The following is a 21,402-nucleotide window of genomic DNA, read 5'->3' as shown; positions in this document are numbered from 1 at the left end:
GGTAAATGGTTTCAGCCATGTTATGCAGCCAAAATAGTTACATGCCCTGATTATACTCCAAAAATAGTGTTGAATTTCTAGACCGACGTCTCTACTGCACTTTTTATTTTAGAGTCGTTAGGAATTTGAGAACCTCACAGTTGGTTTCGATATTCATGTAAATTAGAAATAATAGGGGTCAAGGCCTAAATTTCTACACAACTACAATCCACACATTCTCCCGCCTTTTACCGCTCCCTCCCCATCTGAAGTTTTCTATTTTTAAACCAACTTTTTATCCAATCACATGTTGAAACTTGTACCTTTTAGTTTAATTAGTGATTCTTTCAGCACATACGTTATCTAAAACATTCTCGAAGGGCAGCCAGAGTTTCTGTTTCTGAACACTATCCAGTGACACTCTGCTGGAAAGTACAGGTGGGCAGATGTCAGGTGGCAGCTGTGAAATTTCCTCCAATTATATATTAGGAAGACTGAAGCCATTAGGGAGGAAATTGCTTGGCGCCCCGTTTGGGGGCGGTAACAGCTGCAAAGCAGGTGTTCCTGCGCCAGGTGCGGAAGTCCCGGCCCACGACCTATATTCGGGTTACTGCCTCCGAGAGCAAGTGGAGTGTAAAATATTGTGCTCCACTTGCTCTGTGGTGCGTGAGCGGGGCGTGAGGTGCGTAGCGCTGCCACGTAGATAGGGCCATCCCCTTCATTAAAGGGGAGGGCCAAGCTGCCGACTCTGCGGGGGAGAAACTGGTCCCTACCTGAATCACCAGGGAACGGGATGCAGTGGCAGCAGCCCTGCGCACAGGCGGAGTGCTGAGCTGCAAGATCGCAGCAAGGACCCCACAATCCAAGATGAAGAAGGCCACGACCGTAAGTCGGACATTTTTTACATTCAGAAATCGCCCCTTTAAATTTCGCCACGCAAATGGCCTGCAGCCCAGTATGCACCCCCTGAAGCTGTTGCTGGCATTTGGGGGCACGACCGAATTTCCGCTCTGGGGCAAAAATGGGTCGCTGCACACGGTGATTATGTCATCACCGGCACAGCGGAGTGAGGCGCTACCGGTTACCGTGGGGTGCAACCGATTATCTCCGCCGTTAAACCCCCACGGAATTTCACGGGAATCGTTAGCGGCACCACACCCGGGCAAAATGTCGTTTGCGCTCATGAGGCACAAACGCCCTGAATTTCTCCCCCATTGTCTTTGGTCCCCACCACAAACTCTGTTCCCTGGCCACTGCTTCCATCCTTGGTAACTGTCTTAAGCTGAACAGGACCATTCACATTCTTGGTATTGTGTTTGACCCCGAGTTGAGTTTCCGACCACAGATCCGCTCCATCACCAAGACTGCCTGCTTCCACCTCTGTCACATTGCTCGACTCTGCCCCAGCCTCAGCTCATCTGCTGCTGAAACCCTCACCTATGCCTTTGTTACCTCTAGAATTATTCCGATGCTGCTCTCCTGGCCGGCCTCCCATTTTGAACCCTACATAAACTTCTGCTTATCCAAAACTCTGCTGCCTTATCTTAACTCGTTCCAGATTTCAGTCATCCATCAACCCTGTGCTTGCTGACCTTGGACTGGCTCCTAGTTCAACAACACCTCAATTTTATAATTCTCATCCGCGTTTTCAAATCCCTCCATGTCCACGTCCCTCCCTATCTCTATAGCCTCCTCCAGACCTACAAGCCCTCGAGATCTCTGCGCTCTTCTATTTCTGGCCTCTTGTACATTCCCGATTTTAATCCGTCCCGCATTGATGGCCGTGCTTTCAGCTACCAAGACCTTAAGAACTGAAATTCCCTCCCAAAATCTCTCTCTGCTCTCTACCTCTCTGTCCTCTTTTAAGATGCTGCTTAAAACCTACCTCTTTGATCAAGCTTTTGGTCAGCTGTCCTGATAGCTCTTTCTGTGGCTTGATGACAAAAATATATTTTATTGATATCGCTCTTGTTAAGAGCTTTGGGACATTTTACTATGTTAAATGTGCTATATAAATGTAAGTTGTTGTTCATGCCTTTCCTCACTAAAATAGTTGCTGACACATCTCGGCGAACACATGACAAATGATCACTTAGTTGAGCAACTGGATAACTGCCAGCACCTGTAAAACAAAACCCCCAACATAAGTTAGCACCTTTAATGGAGAAAAGAGAAAACATTGGAGAGGAATTTTTTTCAAAAGAACCTCTGGCAAAAAAATGCATGCAATTTTTGTTCATAACCTGATCATATCTTATGGTGGCAATGCTAGGAACTGGCAGTTAATCCGAGATTGCTCCTGCTGGTGCACTCCAGCACTAACCCCATTAGGATCAGTGGTAAAGGCTTCAGCATGAGATGCTGGTATCTCTTTGGGCACATCTATGGCACCTGCCAGCCAATTTCCCTCGAATTATTTTTTAATGCGCAGTCCCTTTAACTGGGTGCACCGCCCGTTCAAATTTTCACGCGTGCATTTTCTTCCCTGTATAAGCCAGTGAGCGGCATGCGCGGGACCTCCATACCAGCCACGTAGCTTAGCGGGAACATTGTTGCTAGCACCATACTAGCAGGAACTTTGGCCCCTGCTGCCATCCAGAGTATGGGGTGTCTGGTTCCTCTCCTCCCCCTAGAGAAATGATTTTTGCTCCCTCTTCAGCCCAGTCTGTGAGGTATGCATGGTGCACACTTATTATTTTTAAAGGTTCCATGCCCTCTAATTAAGCATCCATCACGGTTTTTTCTTCTCCTGTTGCCTCCCCAAACTATGCACTTCCTATGGCTGAGCATATAGGCACATAACAACCTCCTACACCAGCATTGTCAGAGAGAGCAACTATGAGCACACAATTGTGGGGGACTCTCCACCAGATGCTTAGTGAATGCTTTATTTGCTCTTGGATGTGACCAACCAGTTAGCATGTATTGCTCATCCCTAGTTTGTCCTGAGGGCATTAAGAATGCGACTCGGTAGGATATTAGTGAACCAGTAGAGTTTTTACAAAGAATTACTAACTTGCTATGGTGAGATTGTGAACTTCTAACCTCTGGAATACTCGATCAGTACCACAACCACTGGGCTACAGTATCCTCCATACAGCTTATACAAATGGAATCTAACTCTACAGAGTGGGGCATCAAACCTGACTCCTATGTGCGGCATGTTGATGGTCCAATTCATTAGACAACTATGTTGCAAAATCCATTTTTAAATCCTTTTTCATAAATTGGTTAATGTTTTAAATAGGATATCGTAATGGTCAGTCTATATAGATTGCATTGTTCTCTAATGAATTTCACAATATGACATGGTCAGTTTCTCTCATGAAAATGTGTTACTCTTCTAATCAATCTGCGTCTTCTTTTGCTCCCATTTAAAGTACATCCATTGAGACCCCCAATGGCTAAGTGAGTAATTTCATAGCTTCATGTGGTTCTGAATCATTAGGGCCATCAAAGTGTCAGGTTCAGTCCCTAGTATATGCAGAATTAGCTAATCTTACCAGGACACTATTGTTAGCCACAGTGTTCTTGGACGAGAGAGGAGGGGAAATCAGACAGCTGCCATTCTTCATGACTTTCATGCATCTCTATTGAAAAGTCCACTTGTTTGGAAGTCAGATGAAGACAATATCAGGGTTGGCTGTGATACCTCTCTCCCACACAATCAAATAGCCTGCTAACACTAAATTGAGGTCGGGAAACATGGAAGGATGGGTTTCCCTCAGACCAATGTTCCCCTTTTATGGGGGGGAATGCGACCCCTTTAAGGGGCTGCACGGCACATTCAAAATACCGCGCATGCGTTTTTCTAATTGAATAGCCGGTGAGCTAGCTGCACGGTAGCTCCAGACAGCTGCTTAGAGGCAACATAGAAACATAGAAAATAGGTACAGGAGTAGGCCATTCGGCCCTTCGAGCCTGCACCACCATTCAATAATATCATGACTGATCATCATCTCAATATCCCTTTCCTGCCCCCTCTGCATACCCCTCGATAACTTTAACCATAAGGGCCATATCTAACTCCCTCTTGAATATACTCAATGAACTGGCATCAACAACTCTCTGCGGTAGAGAATTCCACAAGTTAACAACTCTCTGAGTGAAGAAGTTTCTCCTCATCTCGGTCCTAAATGGCTTACCCCTTATCCTTAGACTGAGTCTCCTGGTTCTGGACTTCCCCAACATCGGGAACTTTCTTCCTGCATCTAACCTGTCCAGTCCTGTCAGAATTTTATATGTTTCTATAAGATCCCCTCTCATCCTTCTAAACTCCAGTGAATACAGGCCCTGTCGATCCAGTCTCTCCTCATGTCAGTCCTGCCATCCCGGGAATCAGTCTGGTGAACCTTCGCTGCACTCCCTCAATAGCAAGAACGTCCTTCCTCAGATTAGGAGACCAAAATTGAACATAATATTCCAGGTGAGGTCTCACCAAGGCCCTGTACAACTGCCGTAAGACCTCCCTGCTCCTATACTCAAATCCCCGAGCTATGAAGGCCAACATGCCATTTGCCTTCTTCACCGCCTGCTGTACCTGCATGCCAACTTTCAATGACTGATGTACCATGACACCCAGGTCTCGTTGCCACAGACCCAGCCGAATTTAACAGCAGGACCAGATTAACATTTTTTCTCCATTTCCCAGCCACAGGCAATCATATTGAGAGGCTGGCTGGCTGTCAAGTGGGTAGGGCTTTGGCACAGGTCTTTAGCCTGGGGGCGGAGAGGAGGGTCAGAGGAATCAGAGGCCTGGAGGGTGTGAGATCGGAGGCCGGGGGTGTGAGATGTGTGGATGGGGGTGGTGAGATCGAAGGCCTCGTGGGAGAGGTTGGAGGCCTCGTAGGGGAAGTTGGTGGGGTGGGGGCAGGTGGGGGTCAGATGCGCATGTCTGATCACAGGGGTTGGTGAGGCAGATACACTCGATACAGCAGGTAAGTGTAAAGGCACTTACCCCCAGCTCCAGCAGCCCATCATCATCATTATCAGCATAGGCAGTCCCTCAAAACGAGGATGACTTGCTTCCACGCCAAAAAAGGATGAGTTCACACGTGTTTCAATGAAGGACCTAATATCCAGGTCCTGAACTACATGTTGGAAGGGTGGAAGATGCCTGTGTGTGGATTTTTTTAACGTGGCCGTTGCACACCAACCATAGGCTTGAAAGAGCTAGGTCTTGGTCCGGTGGCAAGGGTTATCCAAGACGACTGGAGACCTGCTCTGCTGCACGGATCTTGTGCACACATATATCGCAGTGTGGGCTGGCCCCTGCTGCCCCTGGCCTCGAACTCACGCCTCTTCTGGGCCCTGATCACATCCCTCCACAGTCTCTCGCCTGCTGTATCTGCCCACACTCCAATCACCGAGGCTCCAACAACAGCCCGTACATAAGAACATAAGAAATTGGAGCAGGAGTAGGCTATTTGGCTTCTCGAGCCTCCTCCGCCATTCAGTAAGATCATGGCTGATTTGATCTTGGCCTCAACTCCACTTTCCTGCCCACTCACCATAATCCTTGACTCCCTTATCATATAAAAATCTGTCTATTTCCACCTTAAATATATTCAGTGACACAGCCTCCACAGTTCTCCGGGGTAGAGAACTCCAAAGATTCACGGCCCTCTGAGAGAAGAAATTCCCCCTCATCTCCATTTTAAATGGGTGACCCCTTATTCTGAAACTATGTCCCCTAGTTCTAGATTCCCCCATGAGGGGAAACATCCTCTCAGTATCTACCCTGTCAAGCCCCCTCATAATCTTAGACATTTCAATAAGATCACTTCTCATTCTTCTGTACTCCATTGAGTATAGGCACAACCTACCCAACCTATCTTCATAAGTCAGCCCCCTCATCTCCAGAATCAACCTTGTCAACCTTCTCTGAACTGCCACTTACGCAAGTATACCCCTCCTTAAATACGGAGCCAAAAACTGTATACAGTAATCCAGGTGTGGTCTCACCAACGCCCTGTACAGTTGTAGCAAGACTTCCCTACTTTTATACTCCATCCCCGTTGCAATAAAGGGCAACATTCCATTCGCCTTCCTAATTACTTGCTGTACCTGTGTGCTGACTTTTTGTGTTTCATGAACGAGGATTCCCCAGATCCCTCTGTACTGCAGCATTTTGTAACCTCTCTCCATTTAAATATTAATTTATTTTTTTTATTTTTCCTACCAAAGTGGATAACCTCACATTTTCCCACATTATACTCCATCTGCCAAATTTTTGCCCACTCATTAGCCTATCTGTACCCCTTTGCAGATTCTTTGTGTCCTCTTCACGACTTGCTTTCCCACCTATTTTTGTATCATCAGCAAATTTTACTACATTACACTCAGTCCCTTCATCCAAGTCATTAATATCGATTGTAAATAGTTGAGGCCCCAGCGCTGATCTCTGTGGCACCCCACTAGTTACAGTTTGCTAACCTGAAAATGACCCATTTATCCCGACTCTCAGTTTTCTGTTAGTCTGCCAATCCTCTATCCACGCTAATATATTACCCCTAACCCTGTGAGCTCTTATCTTGTGCAGTAAACTTTTATGTGGCACTTTATCAAATGCCCTCAGGTAATCCAAATACACTACATCCAGTGGTGCCCTTTTATCCACCCTGCTCATTACATCCTCAAAGAACTCTAGCAAATTTGTCAAACATGATTTCCCTTTGATAAAATCATGCTGACTCTGCTTGACTGTATTATGATTTTCTAAATGTCCTGCTACTACTTCCTAAATAATGGACTCCAGCATTTTCCCAGTAACAGATGTTAGGCAAACTGGTCTATAGTTTCCTGCTTTCTGTCTCCCTCCTTTCTTAAATAGGGACGTTACATTTGCGATTTTCCAATCCGCTGGGAACTCTCCTGAATCCCGGGAATTTTGGTAGATTGCAACCACTGCATCCATTATCTTTGCAGCCATTTCTTTTAAGACCCTAGGATACAGGCCATTGGTCCAACTTTAGTCCCATTAGTTTGCCTAGTACGTTTTCTCTAGTGACAATGATTGTTTTAAGTTTCCCCCTGCTCTCCCTATAGCCCTTGATTATCAATTATTGGGATGCTTTTAGTGTCTTCGACCTGATACAAAATATTTGTTCCATGTTTCTTCCATTTCCCTGTTTTCCATGATTAATTCCCCAGTCTCATCCTCTGAGGGACCAACACTTACTTTAGCTACTCTCTTTTTATATACAGTACATGTAGAAGCTCTTACTGTCTGTTTTTATATTTCTTGCTAGTTTGCTCTCATAATCTATCTTCTCTCGCTTCATTATTTTTTTGGTCGTCCTTTGTTGGTTTCTAAACATTTCCTAATCCTCCGGCCTACCACTAATCTCTGAAACATTGTATGCCTTTGTTTTCAATTTGATACCATCCTTAACTTCCTTAGTTAGCCACAAATGGTTCATCCTTCTCTTGGAGTCTTTCTTTCTCACTGGAATATATTTTTGCTGAGAGTTATGTAATATCTCCTTAAATTCTGTCACGGCTTATCTACCATCTTACTCTTTAATCTATTTTCCCAGTCCACCTTAGCCAACTCTGTCTTCATACCATTGTAATTGCCTTTATTTAAGTTCAGGACACTAGTTTGAGACCCAAGTTTCTCACCCTCAAACTAAATTTGAAATTCTACCATGCTATGATCACTGTTCCCTAGAGGATCCTTTACTATGAGATCATTAATTAATCCTATCTCATTACACATTCCCAGATCTAAAATAGCCTGCTCCCTGGTTGGTTCCACAATGTATTGTTCTAAGAAACTATCCCGAATACACTCTATAACTCTTCCTCAAGGCTACCTTTGCCAATTTGATTGTCCAATCTATATGAAGATTAAAATGCCCATGATTATTGCAGTACCTTTCTTACAAGCCGTCATTATTTTTTGATTTATACTCTGTCCTACAGTTTAGCTACTATTAGGGGGCATATTATATTAATGATTTAGATGAAGGAATTGAATGTAATATCTCCAAGTTTGCAGATGACACTAAGCTGGGTGGCAGTGTGAGCTGTGAGGAGGATGCTAAGCGACTGCAGGGTTACTTGGACAGGTTAGGTGACTGGGCATGGCAGATGCAGTATAATGTGGATAAGTGTGAGGTTATTCACTTTGGTGGCAAAAACAGGAAGGCAGATTATTATCTGAATGGTGACAGATTAGTAAAAGGAGAGGTGCAACGAGACCTGGGTGTCATGGTACATCAGTCATTGAAAGTAGGCATGCAGGTACAGCAGGCAATAAAGAAAGCAAATGGCATGTTGGTCTTCATAGCGAGAGCATTTGAGTATAGGAACAGGGAGGTCTTGCTGCAGTTGTACAGGGCCTTGGTGAAACCACACCTTGAGTATTGTGTGCAGTTTTGGTCTCCTAATTTGAGGAAGGACATTCTTGCTATTGAGGGAGTGCAACGAAGCTTCACCAGACTGATTCCCAGGATGTCAGGACTGACATATGAAGAAAGACTGGATTGACTAGGCTTATATTCACTGGAATTTAGAGGAATGAGAGGGGATCTCATAGAAGCATATAAAATTCTGACAGGATTGGACAGGTTAGATGCAGGAAGAATGTTCCCAATGTTGGGAAAGTCCAGAACCAGGGGTCATAGTCTAAGGATAAGGGGTAAGCCATCTAGGACCGAGATGAGGAGAAACTTTTTCACCCAGAGAATTGTGAACCTATGGAATTCTCTATCGCAGAAAGTTGTTGAGTTCAGTTCCTTGGATATATTCAAAAGGGAGTTAGATTTGCTCCTTACGGCTAAAGGGATCAGGGGGTATGGAGAGAAGGCAGGAGTGGGGTACTGAAGTTGCATGATCAGCCATGATCATATTGAATGGTGGTGCAGGCTCGAAGGGCCAAATGGCCTACTCCTGCACCTATTTTCTATGTTTCTATAGACTACTCCCATCAGTGATTTCTTTCCCTTATTATTTCTTATCTCCACCCAAACTGATTCTATATCTTGATCTTCTGAGTCAATATCATTTCTCACTACTGCACTGATCTCATCCTTTATTAACAGAGCTACCCCACCTCCTTTTCCATTTTGCCTATCCTTCCAAAATAGCCCTGAATATTTAGTTCCCAGCCTTGGTCACCTTGCAACCACGTCTCTGTAACAGCTATCAGATCATACCCAATTATTTCTATTTGTGCTGTCAACTCATCGATCTTGTTACGACTGCTGCGAGCCTTGTCCCCCTTTAGCCGATGGATTTTTTGAGGTCTGGAAAACTTGGCTGGCCAGAGTTCAATTTGAAATTGTGGATCAATATGAGGCACGCAGCTTCATTATAATATTTAAATTGCCAACCCACCTCCTGCGAGTGGGTTTGTTGCCCGCCTCCGTTAAAACTGGAATTGGGTGGATCGGGATTCAGATTTTTTCACACTTTAACGTTCCATCCGATCCAAACACACCTGTTTTTTTGGGGTAAAATTACCCCCTATGTTTGGGATAACATAAGTGGAATGCTACTTGATTGAGCTAGTACCCATGAACCACACCATCATTAGTCAATAACTAAGAAATGAACATTACCTGAGTGGGTCTTCTCCAGAATATCTGATCCCATGTTTTCAGAAGAGGAAGAAAGCAGAGGACAGAAAAAAGAAAAAAAATTCACCTTACTTTACAGCATTATAGATTGTAATACTTCTTATTATGGCATAACAAAACAATATTTGTATTCTTTGCTTGTGTATTTCCAGTAGATTTCCCTTCTGACAGTGATAGCTTCAACCCAACTTTGTGGGAAGAACAAAGACAACAACGCATGCAGGTCGCCTTTGAATTTGAAGAAAAGAAGGAAGAAGAGGAAGGTTCTGGGCAAGTTAAGGTTGTTGCTGACTGCATATTACTCTATGTTGTAAATATTGCCATAAACAAAAATGTTTTATTTCGCCCACTGTCTGAACACATTGGTGTAATACCAGATTACCTAAAACAAAACATCTAAAAAATCGAATTGCACTCTTCCAGTTGTTCTCTGGGTACATGCACCATATAATATAGTATTCAGCTTCACAGATCAGGAAGTTCCCAAGTTCAATGCCTAGTTTATGCTGACTAAGCTGATTTTGGCCACACTGCAGTGAAGCAATGTTAGGGGTAAAATTCAACTTTCATGTCAGTGCAAAACGGCTGGTAGCAGATCCGTTGCTCATTATGGACATACCTGATTTATTTTCCAAAGAAAAGAGAAATCAGGTGTGGTATATAACAGGCAGCCTATCCACTATCACCTGCTGAACACCCATTTAAATTGAATTTTACCCCACTGTTTTGACACCAGGCTATCAGAACATGGAAAAATTGGAGAAAGAGTTGCATTGGGGATCATTGCATTCAGCATCAAGCTTTGCTGTGATTTCTTCCTATAGAAGAAATAGCTTGCTGAGACTCACTGTGTAGGCTCATAAATGGGAAATGGCTGCTTGGGTAAGTTAGCAAAGGAACCGTACCCCAGCAGGACTTGATAAGAGGAAGAGAAAAAATTGGAAGGAAATTTTTAATTAATACAGTGAAAATATGTACAGTCAGAGGCAGGATGGTATTGTCAGCTGTGCAATGGTGGCAGTTGACACTACTTATTGAATTTATAATGCTGTGACGGTCATCTGTCACAATATGGACTAAAGAAATTGCAAGCCAATTACATTTATTTCTCGCATTTTTTTTTTATTTCAGGTTGAAATAAACCTTAAACGCTATCCTACCCCTTACCCAGAAGACCTGAAAAATATGGTGAAGTCTGTTCAGAACTTGGTAGGAAAACACAATCAAGAAGCATCTGCTGAAAATTCAACAGGTGCCACAAATATAGAGCATTCTGGAAAAGAAAAATATGAACACAAGTGGCCTGTATCGGCAAAGGAAGTTACACTTGAGGTAACTGAAGACATTAGCAAAAAAATAGTTTCATCTTAACTTTATCTTCCAGGTTTTACTGTCGATCTGTCCTTCACATTATTACCTTCATTGCTAAGTTACTAAACTCAGCCATCGTAGGGATACATGGAGTGGAGTGGACTTTATACCTAGATAACTAGAATACAAGGGGTTAGAAGTCATGCTGCAGCTATACAAAACCTTGGTTAGACCACATCTGGAGTTCTGTGAGCAGTTCTGAGCACCACATCTTAGGAAGGATATATTGGCCTTAGAGGGAGTGCAGCGTAGATGTACTAGAATAATAGCTGGACTCCAAGGGTTAAATTACAAAGAGCGATTACACTAACTAATGTTGTAGTCCTGGAATTTAGATGATTAAAGGATAATTTGATTGAAGTTTTCAAGATATTAAGGAGAACTGATAGGATAGATAGAGAGAAACTATTTCTGCTGGTTGGGGAGTCTAGGATAAGGGGCATAGCCTAAAAATTAAAGCCAGGCCTTTCAGGAGTGAAATTAGGAAACACTTCTACACACAAAAGGTGGTAGACGTTTGGAACTCTCTTCCACAAACGGCCATTGATGCTAGGTCAATTGTTAATTTTAAAACTGAGATTGATACATTTTTGTTAACCAAAGATATTAAGGGATATGGGGCAAAGGCAGGTATATGGAGTTAGGTCACAGATCAGTCATGAATGGCGGAACACACTTGAGTAGCTAAATGGCCTACTCCTGTTCCTATGTTCCTAAAAGCATGCCATCTCAAGCTTCTAGAAAGCTAACACTGTCAACTCCAAAATGGCTCTGAATATTCATCTGTGACATGACAAAACAAATAATTACACTGACACTGCAATAGAACATGGGTTCATAACATTGCTTCACTCATATTGGAGACAAACGCCTAGAAATTCCATAGGAGTTGTTACAATCTTCCTCTGTAACTTCAGTGAAAGATCAGTGGCAACGCCAGAGAAATGGCTTAAACATTAGTGTACACCATATCCACCAAATTTAAAGTGGGCCATCAGGGTACCCATGCAGAAATTCTGCTCAAAAATCTTAGTACATAAGCTTGCATTTTCCTACTTTACAACAGTGACTAAACTTCAACAAAGTACTTCATTGGCTGCAAAGCGCTTTGGGACGTTCTGAAATCAAGAAAGGCACCATATAAATACAAGTCTTTCTTTTGAAGAGGGAAACAAATATAGATAAAAGAAATATGGCAGCCAATTTGCATACAGCAAGCTCCCACAAATAGCAAAATGATAATCTGTTTTAGTGATGTTAATTGAGGGCTAAATATTGGCTAGGACACCGGAGACAACTCCCCTGCTCTTCTTCAAAATAGTGCCATGGCACCTTTTACGTCCACCTGAGAGAGCAGACAGGGACTTGGTTTAACGTCTCATCCAAAAGACGGCACCTCTGACAGAGCAGCACTCCCTCAGTACTGCACATCAATGCTGAGATGTACCGTAACCACAAAGGCAACCACTCAGTTACTGTGCAGTTGGTATGTGATCACGCTTAGCTCATCATGATGGTGAATGCCCTGTATCTTGTCAGCAGCCATGATGCCTTGATCCTGTGCCAGTCTCCTGTGACAATAATCTTCTAGCCACCACGTCGAACCCGAGGGTGGCTGCACAAAGACATGGGCTATCCGCTCTACACCTGGCTGATGAATCCCTTCAGCAACCCCACAACTCGTGACCAGCAATCATATAATGAGAGCCATGTTGCCACAAGGAACCTCATTGAGAAGACCATTGGGGTGCTCAAGAAATGGTTCCGCTTCTTGACCGCTCAGGAGGAGCTCTCCAATACTCACCAGATCGGGTGTCCCAATTCGTGGTGGTCTGTTGCATCCTTCACAACTTGGCCACCATGAGGGTGCAGCTCTTGCCACCATGGGTTCCACAACCAGCTCAGGAGGAGGAGGAGGAGGAGGAAGAAGAGGAGGCAGAGGCGGAAGAGGAAGGGAGGAGGCAGCCTGAAAATCACCGTTCCGGATGGGCTGTCCATGAGTGCCTCATCAGACTTCGGTTCTCCTGAATGAAACCTCAGATCACTGTTGCACCATCCCTCTCTCATGGAACATCACAGCGTCCTCTTGGCCACAATGCTGAAATGAAAGCCACCAGAAAACAAACATTCCAAACATAATTTATAAATGATTCATTCCAGTATTACATTACATAGTTAACTAATCACCCTTGTGCATTGCCGTAGGCCACGATTTTTCCGGCGCTCAGAAAATGCGATAGGTGGTGGGTCAGCTGTGAAATTTAAAATGATTGACAGCAGGTCAGGAACCCGCTGCCAAAATGTGCACACCTGCATTTCCCGATGTCGGGACTGCCAGGACTGAGCAGACCCAGCAGGCAGCAGGGAACCCAATTCAAATCATTAATGCCTTGTTTGCAGCCACTAAACAATGCTTTTTCCCAGCTTTTTGACTTTGACAGGTCGCTCACCTGTTTCCCGCTGTGTCTAGACTCCATCTGTGAAGCTGAGGCGGGTGGTCATTGGGACATTGAATCAGCTGATGAGTTGACAGCTTCAAATGTCATGTCAAAGCTCCCAGCTGATTGAGAAATGTTCCCTTAATCATTAACTTCTCTAATCTGCATTTCCACTACATATTCAGAATGCTGCGTCTTTACATAAGTTTTCATCCAGTCTGACCTCATTACCTCTCCCACCATTGACAGATCGCTTCTGTCATCTCTACTCCACCTGCTATCTATTCCATCAGCATGGGTGCACTTTATACTGTCTCACCTTGGTCCTCATAATCCCACCACAATCAACCCCAACACCAGCATCACCAGGTACACCAACAGAACCAACAATCACACCAACCTTCTCCACAACACCTGATGCTAAACAGAACACACGGCATCAGCACCCAACCAGATTGTTGCCCGGGACACCAAGAATGGCCTGATTGACTTCACTTGACGCCTTGGCTGCAACATTATGCATCAGCTTGGCACCACCGCACACCAACACCATAAAGCATCCCTGCAATGCACAAGCCATTCCTTTCACACTCATCACCATTGGGGGGTGGGGTGGGAGGCAGGACCGTTACGTCCCATCATTCATTGCAACTCACTAAGCCACTTCCAAAGGTGCATGCACATCTGTCCAATAGCGCAAAGTGTTGAAAATAAAGATTTCAGTATTTGACAGCACATCAACAGAAACTTCACATGAACATTGACTAAAACACACAAATGGCTATCCTTGTGTGTTAGTTGGTATGATTGTACAAGGATGAGGGTGATTGTGAGGGGTGGCTAGTGAGATAGGGAAGTGATAATGTAGAGAGAGAGGGATGGGTGGAGATGCAAATAAGTTGGTATGAGTAAGGATGTGCGGGAGTAGGGTAGAAAAGGCAGAGTGATGGGGATATGATGAGTGACACAACAGATGTGGTTGAGTGTGGCTTTGCAGTAAAGTTTCATGACCTACTAAGATCATTGGAAGGTTTGCGCCACTGCAGCCAGGTCCTCCTGACGCCATTCCTGCTTGTGCTCTCCTGTGCAATGTGCAACCAGGCTGTGTTGGTCTATGGGGAGGTCTCTTCCACCCATTGGAAGGGGAGAGAACCTCCCTGCTTGCTGTGACTCCCTCCATAAGCTTATGGAGGGAGTCATGGGAGAGCTTGGGTGCAGCTGTGCACCTCTGTGCAGTGCTTGTCAGTGTTTGCAGCACCACAATGCTGCAGAAAACTGACAGCAGAAATGTCAAAGTAAATTTGCGCATGGTCCCTTTGACGTAATCAGACCCGCTTCCTCCAATTGACCGGGAAATTCACTGGGCGGGCTTAACAAACCCAATTAAGGGAGTCATGTGGAGACCGGGTTGGAGCCAGCAGCAAGGCTGCAATCCGCCACCGATGTCGGCCACCGTGGCCTTAGTGTCTGTCTTTAGTGTACCTTTACATATTCTAGTGCTCCTATGAAGTACCACCATAGTGGCTGCAGCATGGCTGGTGGAAGGCTGCTGACTTTCCATGGAGGACACTGCAGATAGCCTTGCAGAACGACCTTGAGTAGCTCTGTGCCTAGAAGGCCTGGCTATAGACTGCATCACCTCAGCATGAGCGGCACTAGTCTGGGCTGGCTGGCTGACAGGCAACTGCAATAGCACTGGCGAAGTGGCAGTGTTGGAAGTATGAATGCTGTCAAGGGAATTAAGGGTTACGGGGAGCGGGCGGGTAAGTGGAGCTGAGTCCACGGCCAGATCAGCCATGATCTTATTGAATGGCGGAGCAGGCTCGAGGGGCTAGATGGCCTACTCCTGTTCCTAATTCTTATGTTCTTATGTTTATCCTGAGAGTGGGCAGCAGGTTTGTGCTACAGGGAACCACTGCCACTCCCTCAGTATGTGGCGCCTCAATATTCCTTGTCATCTGTCGTACGACAGATTGCTAGATTGCTGTGACAACCTGCAAGCCGCTTTCCACACTCATAAACCCAGCCATGATGGCAGCAGTCTGAGCTTACATGGCAGCAAGCTGAGCCTGCATGACAGAAGTCTGAGCTTCCACTGCAGCACTCAAGCATTTGGGTCGCTTCCACTTGTGCTGCAATGGAAGCTGTGACATTACCCATCACACCCAGTATCATGGTTGGGTCCACAAGTGCACCAGTGGAGTTGCCCATTACTTCCATCCTGGAAATCATGACTACAAACTCAGCGCAAATCCCTGTGCAAGGTTGGAGCAGGACTTTTCCATGCTCCTTGATACTGTGCCAATAAGCTCAATGGCAGATCTGCCATTGCACCAAGCATTTCTGTGCCCATGTCCATCATCATAGCGGTCCCTCGAACGAGGATGACTTGCTTCCACATGAGTTCACAGATGTTTCAATGAAGGACCCGACATTCCAGTCCTGAACTCCAATTGAAGGGGTGGAAGATGCCTGTGTGTGGATTTTTTGTGTGTGTGGTGACCGTTGCACATGAGGCACCACATCATGTCCATCACCCTTCTTCTGAAGGCCGCCCCATCAAAATCCTCATCTGAGTTCTCTGTACCAGAACTTGTGTGCAACCTTGCTCTCCGTGGAGCTGGCACCTGCGCTACTCTTTCCCCCTGGCCTAGCCCACTCGTGCCTGGTGATTCACCACATGCAGATCCCGCCTCTATACTACCCTCTAAATTTCACGCAGTGCCATTTTCTGAGCTGGTGCCTGGGAGTGTCAGATCGAATGATGGTGTCTATTCTGCTTCATCATTCTCCTCCTCTACTACTTCTCACACAGGCTGGGCTGATGGCTGTTCTTGGGTATCTGAAAGAAGAAAGGCACAAGGGTTGGGTTTTGGTGAAGGAAGGAGGCACAAGCAAGATGTGCATGCTTACACCATCAGCAGCTTGTAAGTGAAAAGAGATTGTGGGATGAGGGGGAAGTGGGATGTGAGACGAAGGATTAGGTGTGAGCATACCATCATCATCAATGTTTTCAGCCTCGCCAATTGCTACTGCTTCAGTGATGGCCCCTCCAATTATCTCCAGAACTGTCTCCTCCAGCTGGGTCAGGTTCTGCAGCCATGCTTGACCCCCACCTGTCTACTCCTGCTTGCACCAGTTGTCAACAACCTTGGCCTGCAAGACAAAGGGAACTGATCTGAGTGTGGTGCAATGTGTTTGGGTGATGAGTCTGTCATGGTTGAATAGCTGGTATCGTGTGCAGAGTGTAAGATGTGGGTGGAAAGCTTGCAGCAGTGGTAAGTGTGTGAGTGTGAGGTGAAGCAATGATTGTGACGGATGAGTCGTGATTGATAAAGTTTGTTGGTAGATGAGTGATGGGGGTGTGGTGCATTGAACAGTGTGTGAGGCTAGTGGTGCAGTTGGTGGGATATGGCATTTGAAGATGCATTCACTCACCTTGACCAGTCTTGTGGGGTCATTAAACTTCTTCCGGCACTGGATCCATGCCTTGGGGGAAAGACTTGTGGCACTGACGGCTTTAATGATCTCCCACTGCCTTCGAATAGTGCATCTGGAAGGCCTCCTTGCCCCCTGCAGGTAGAGGACCTGTCTCCTCCTTTCGGCACCCTGCCCTGAGCTCTCCAGTGCTGCATTGGAGAACCAAGGTGCCCTTTCTCTGCCCTGTGGAGGCATTGCTAACTTCCAGCTCTAGTGCGTCTATCACAAAGCACCTCCCCTTTAAGAAGTGCAGACCGCTTTTCACTCTGCAGGCAATCTTTAACTACAGAGCAGACTTCTCATGATATTGAGCCCCTGTTGAGCGGATGGCACCAAATTGGAGGGGGGGGATAGTCAATACTGAGGAGGACTGCAACAAATTACAGGAGGATATTAATAAGCGTGCAGAATGGGCATATAATTGGCAAATGAAGTTCAACACAGATAATTGTGAATTATTACCTTTTGGTAGGAAAAATAGAGAGACCACTTATTACTTGAAGTGTGTGAGTTTCGATAGGGGCTCAAAGGGATCTCGAGTACAAATACACAAATCGCTAAAAGTTGTGACACAGGTTAGCAATGCCTTTAAAAAAATCAAACCAAGCACTAGGGTTTATTTCTAGAGGTATTGAATTGAAAATTAGAGAAGTTATGCTAAACCTATATCGAACCTTGGTTAAACCACACTTGGAGTACTGCGTACAGTTCTGGTCGCCATATTATAAAATGAATAAAGAGGCACTGGAGAGGGTGAAAAGAAGATTTACAAGGATGATACCAGAAATGCGAGGGTATGCATATCAGGAAAGGATGAACAGGCTGGGTCTCTTTTCTCTTGAAAAACGAAGGCTCAGGGGTGACCTAATAGAGGTCTTTAAAATTATGAAAGGTTTTGATAGAGTGGATACAAAGAGAATGTTTCCACATGTGAGGAAGAGTATAACTGGAGGCCATCAATATAAGATAGTCACCAAGAAATCCAACAGGGAATTCAGAAGAAACATCTTTACCCAAAGAGTGGTGAGAATGTGGAACTCGCTATCACAAGGAGTGGTTGAAATGAATAGTATAGATGCATTTAAGGGGAGGTTAGACAAGCATATGAGGGAAAAGGGAATAGTTATGCTGATGGATTTATATGAGGAAAAACGCGAGGAGGCTCGAGTGGAACATAAATGCCGACATGGACTGGTAGGGCTGAATGTCCTGTTTTTTGTGCCGTAGAGCTGATGTAATCCTATGTAATGAATTTGCTCCCACTCGCAGGAGCTGGCTGATATAGCTTCTGCAGTTCACCAGCTACATTCAAACCTGAAACAGCTTCAGGCCTTCAATGCTGGCTTCAGAAGGCCAGCCTCGACGCTCCACCAACTTCACATCTGTTTCGGGCTGAAGTCAAAAATTCTTCTCGTGAAACAATTAATGGTTAAGATGCTATCTAATAATCAATGTTTCGGCTTACTCATAAGGAATGGCATCTTGGGCAAGGTACAGCTAGTAGAACCTTAGGAAAGGATGGAGGAAATATGGAGGGAAAAATAATTAAAAAAATATAAGACAGGAAAGAATGAAATGCTGGCCGAGGATTTTACTCCAAGACAAGTGTTCCTCTTGTCACTGCAATGCCTATGTTACAGGTAAGATGTAACTAAGTGCTTTCTCTTGCCCTTATTTGTTCTCTTGAAAAATCTGCTTTTTTCTCTTCTACAGAGATCCTTAGGAGAGTCGCCGAATGATCTGAGAATGGGAGAACTGCGACCTACTCTTACTGAAACGCCACTATTCAAACCCAAAGTTGTCCTGTTGGGTAAAGAGAGGAAAGGTACAGTGTCAACTCTATGGGAGGCCCAGAGGGTCCCAGAATATTACATTAGGGAAATCCTCATGGTCGGGAGGAGAGACGGGGACAATCATCTTCTCTGTGGATAGGGAATACCAGTGCTGGATACCCAATTCTACAAATTTCTTATGAGACTGGAATTTGTTGAAAACTTTGCCATAGTAATAGTGCATCTATGGCATACGTCATTATTATGGTGTAGAAATTCCAGGAATTATGGTGAGTGACTTATGCCATTACTTACGCCATGCCATAATTTCCTGGGGCTTTTGCGACGCTGCACAACAGTTGTAATAGCTTCACCTCGCCATCAAAATCAATAGCGATCATGAATTTGCTGCATTAATGCTACTTTGATCACCAATGCCACTTAGGCCATTATAGAATGACACTGGTGGGTTTCACAATGATGTTGGTGAGCTCAGAAACATTAAAATATTCAATCAGTCAGGAAGTTTCCTTAATTAAAAGGTAACTATTTAATATAGCATTATCTTGATCATAATCTTAAGCAGCCATAGACGGGGATGAAAAATAAGATGCAACCTCGCAATAACTGTAGATCTGAAGCAATCCAAGAAAAAATATATACAGGGCATTGAGAATATTACCCCCACTTCAAGATCATTCCAGATATTGGTACTTAGGTCATGAGGAAAACTTAAGGATGTTGGGCTTGCTGTCTTTGTAATGCAAGAAATAAACTCATTGAAGTTTCTAGGATTATGACAAGGATTAATGAGTTTGATCCAAGAATGTTTAAAAAAATATCAGGGAAACAAGTTCAAGGTTAAATAGTTAAAAATGGCTAGTCAGACTTGTGATAGGGAAGGCCATTGAAACACATGGCATAAATGGGTTCAAAAGGCTGGTTGGCCAGCATCTGAAAGAAAAATATTGATTATCATTTTGGGTGTCACCCTGCATCAGAACCAGCAATCAAGCTAGAGAAGAGCCTTTTATAAAACTGCAAAGGGCAGTAGCGACATGGCAATAAAGACAAAAGAGGAGAGGAGAAAACAACAAGTAAAGAGTTCAAAAATGCCAATTGCAGTAAAATTTCAGCAGGTTCCCAAATGCTCAGTGTAATAGAATGATCTCTACATCCAAAGTATGTGAGCAAGATCCAAGGTTAAATTTGAATTAATCTTTTAGGCATTCTGTTATGTATGTGAACTTCACCTGTGTGTAAGACTTGCCACTAGAGGGCACACCTGTGGGAGACTTATGGTCACCTGTGTGTACCCTGGTGCAAGCAATTATAAAAAGCAGACCACCACATTGCTGCCTCACTTTGGAGTTACATTAAAGAGACCAAGGTCACAATGGTTTGAGTTTACAACACAGTCTCATGGAGTCATTCTGAACTTAACAACTGGCGACGAGTTACAGATCACGAACTTTCACGTGGAAATGGCTGCCGTTGGTATTCTTTGGAGATTTATTGCGGGTGATGATTGGGAAGCCTTTGTTGAATGCCTCGACCAGTACTTTGTGGCCAACGAATTGGAGATCAAGTGCAGGGCGATTCTCCTCACTGTATGTGCGTCATCGGTATATGGTCTCCTTAAGAATTTGCTGGCACTGGTCAAACTAATAGACAAATCATATGCAGAGCTGTGCACGCTGGCTAAGGAACACCTCAAGCCAAAGGAGAGCATCCTGATGGCCAGGTACTGCTTTTATACGCACTGTTGCTCCGAAGGCCAGAACGTTTCGTCGCCAACCTAAGACGCCTTGCAGGATCCTTGGGGGAAATGATGCGGGACTTTTTCGTGCTTGGAATTGGCCACGAGGGCATCCTTCGCAAACTGCTGTCTGCTGAATCCCTGGATCTGAGCAAGGCCATCACGATAGCCCAAGCATTCACATCCATGACAACACGAAGCAGATATCTTCACAAAATCGAGGCTCACTGGCAAGTACCGTGCTTAAAATAATGCCTTCAGCAGGCAGGACTGTACATGGTAGGGCCCACATGGCAGCAGAGGCCAGGCCTAGGGTGACTCAGAGGCCACTGGGGATTGCTAATGTGAATCTATTAACGCCATGCTGGCACTGCAGGGAGCCCATCAATGTCATTTTGAGCACTACGTGTGTAGGGGCTGTGGAACAATGGGGCACCTCCAGCGATTGCGCAAGCGACCTTGGACTCAACACATGGCAAAGTCAGCAGAGAGCAACCGATCCAGCGCGGATCATGCTGAGCGAGCAGGAGAGGCAAACCAACCGAAGGATGAGAAGGAAGTGTATGGGGTACACACCTTCACCACCAAAAGCTCTCCAATAATGTTAAAAGTCAAACTTAATGGCATTCCAGTCTCCATGGAATTGGACACATGAGCGAGTCAATCGATTATGAGCCAGAGGCCTTTGAGAAACTATGGAGTAACAAGGCACAGAGGCCTAAACTGAGCCCGATTCGCACTACACTGCACACTTACACCAAAGAACTCATACTTTCACTGCCTCACTGTCAATAACAGGTATCGTATGATGGAATGGTGCATGATTTACCACTATGGATTGTACCAGGCGATGGCCCAACGCCATTCGGCAGGAGCTGGCTTGGCAAGATCCATGGAACTGGAACGACATCAAAGCCCTGTCCTCGGCGGATGACGCCCCATGCGCCCAGGTGCTAAACAACTTCCCGGCATTATTTGAGCCAGGCATCGGCAACTTCACAGGCGCCAAAGTGCAGATC

The 21,402-nt window shown here is 44.9% G+C and overlaps 1 protein-coding gene across 1 annotated transcript in view; it reads left to right on the top strand.

The window, feature by feature from the left end:
- Positions 1 to 21,402, top strand: part of lrrc7 (leucine rich repeat containing 7) — a 480,097-nt gene that overhangs the window by 350,162 nt on the left and 108,533 nt on the right. Inside the window, exons 14-16 of the mRNA XM_070886128.1 lie at positions 9,716 to 9,843; positions 10,695 to 10,895; positions 18,566 to 18,677. Of these exons, the coding sequence (XP_070742229.1) occupies positions 9,716 to 9,843; positions 10,695 to 10,895; positions 18,566 to 18,677 (441 nt within the window). The remainder of the gene's footprint in view (positions 1 to 9,715; positions 9,844 to 10,694; positions 10,896 to 18,565; positions 18,678 to 21,402) is intronic.

The sequence above is a fragment of the Pristiophorus japonicus genome, chromosome 8 (assembly GCF_044704955.1).
Source record: "Pristiophorus japonicus isolate sPriJap1 chromosome 8, sPriJap1.hap1, whole genome shotgun sequence".
In the NCBI taxonomy this organism is placed as follows: Eukaryota; Metazoa; Chordata; class Chondrichthyes; family Pristiophoridae; genus Pristiophorus; species Pristiophorus japonicus.
The sequence above is the reverse complement of the archived record's forward strand: the minus strand, read 5'-3'. Positions and strand labels throughout refer to the sequence as shown.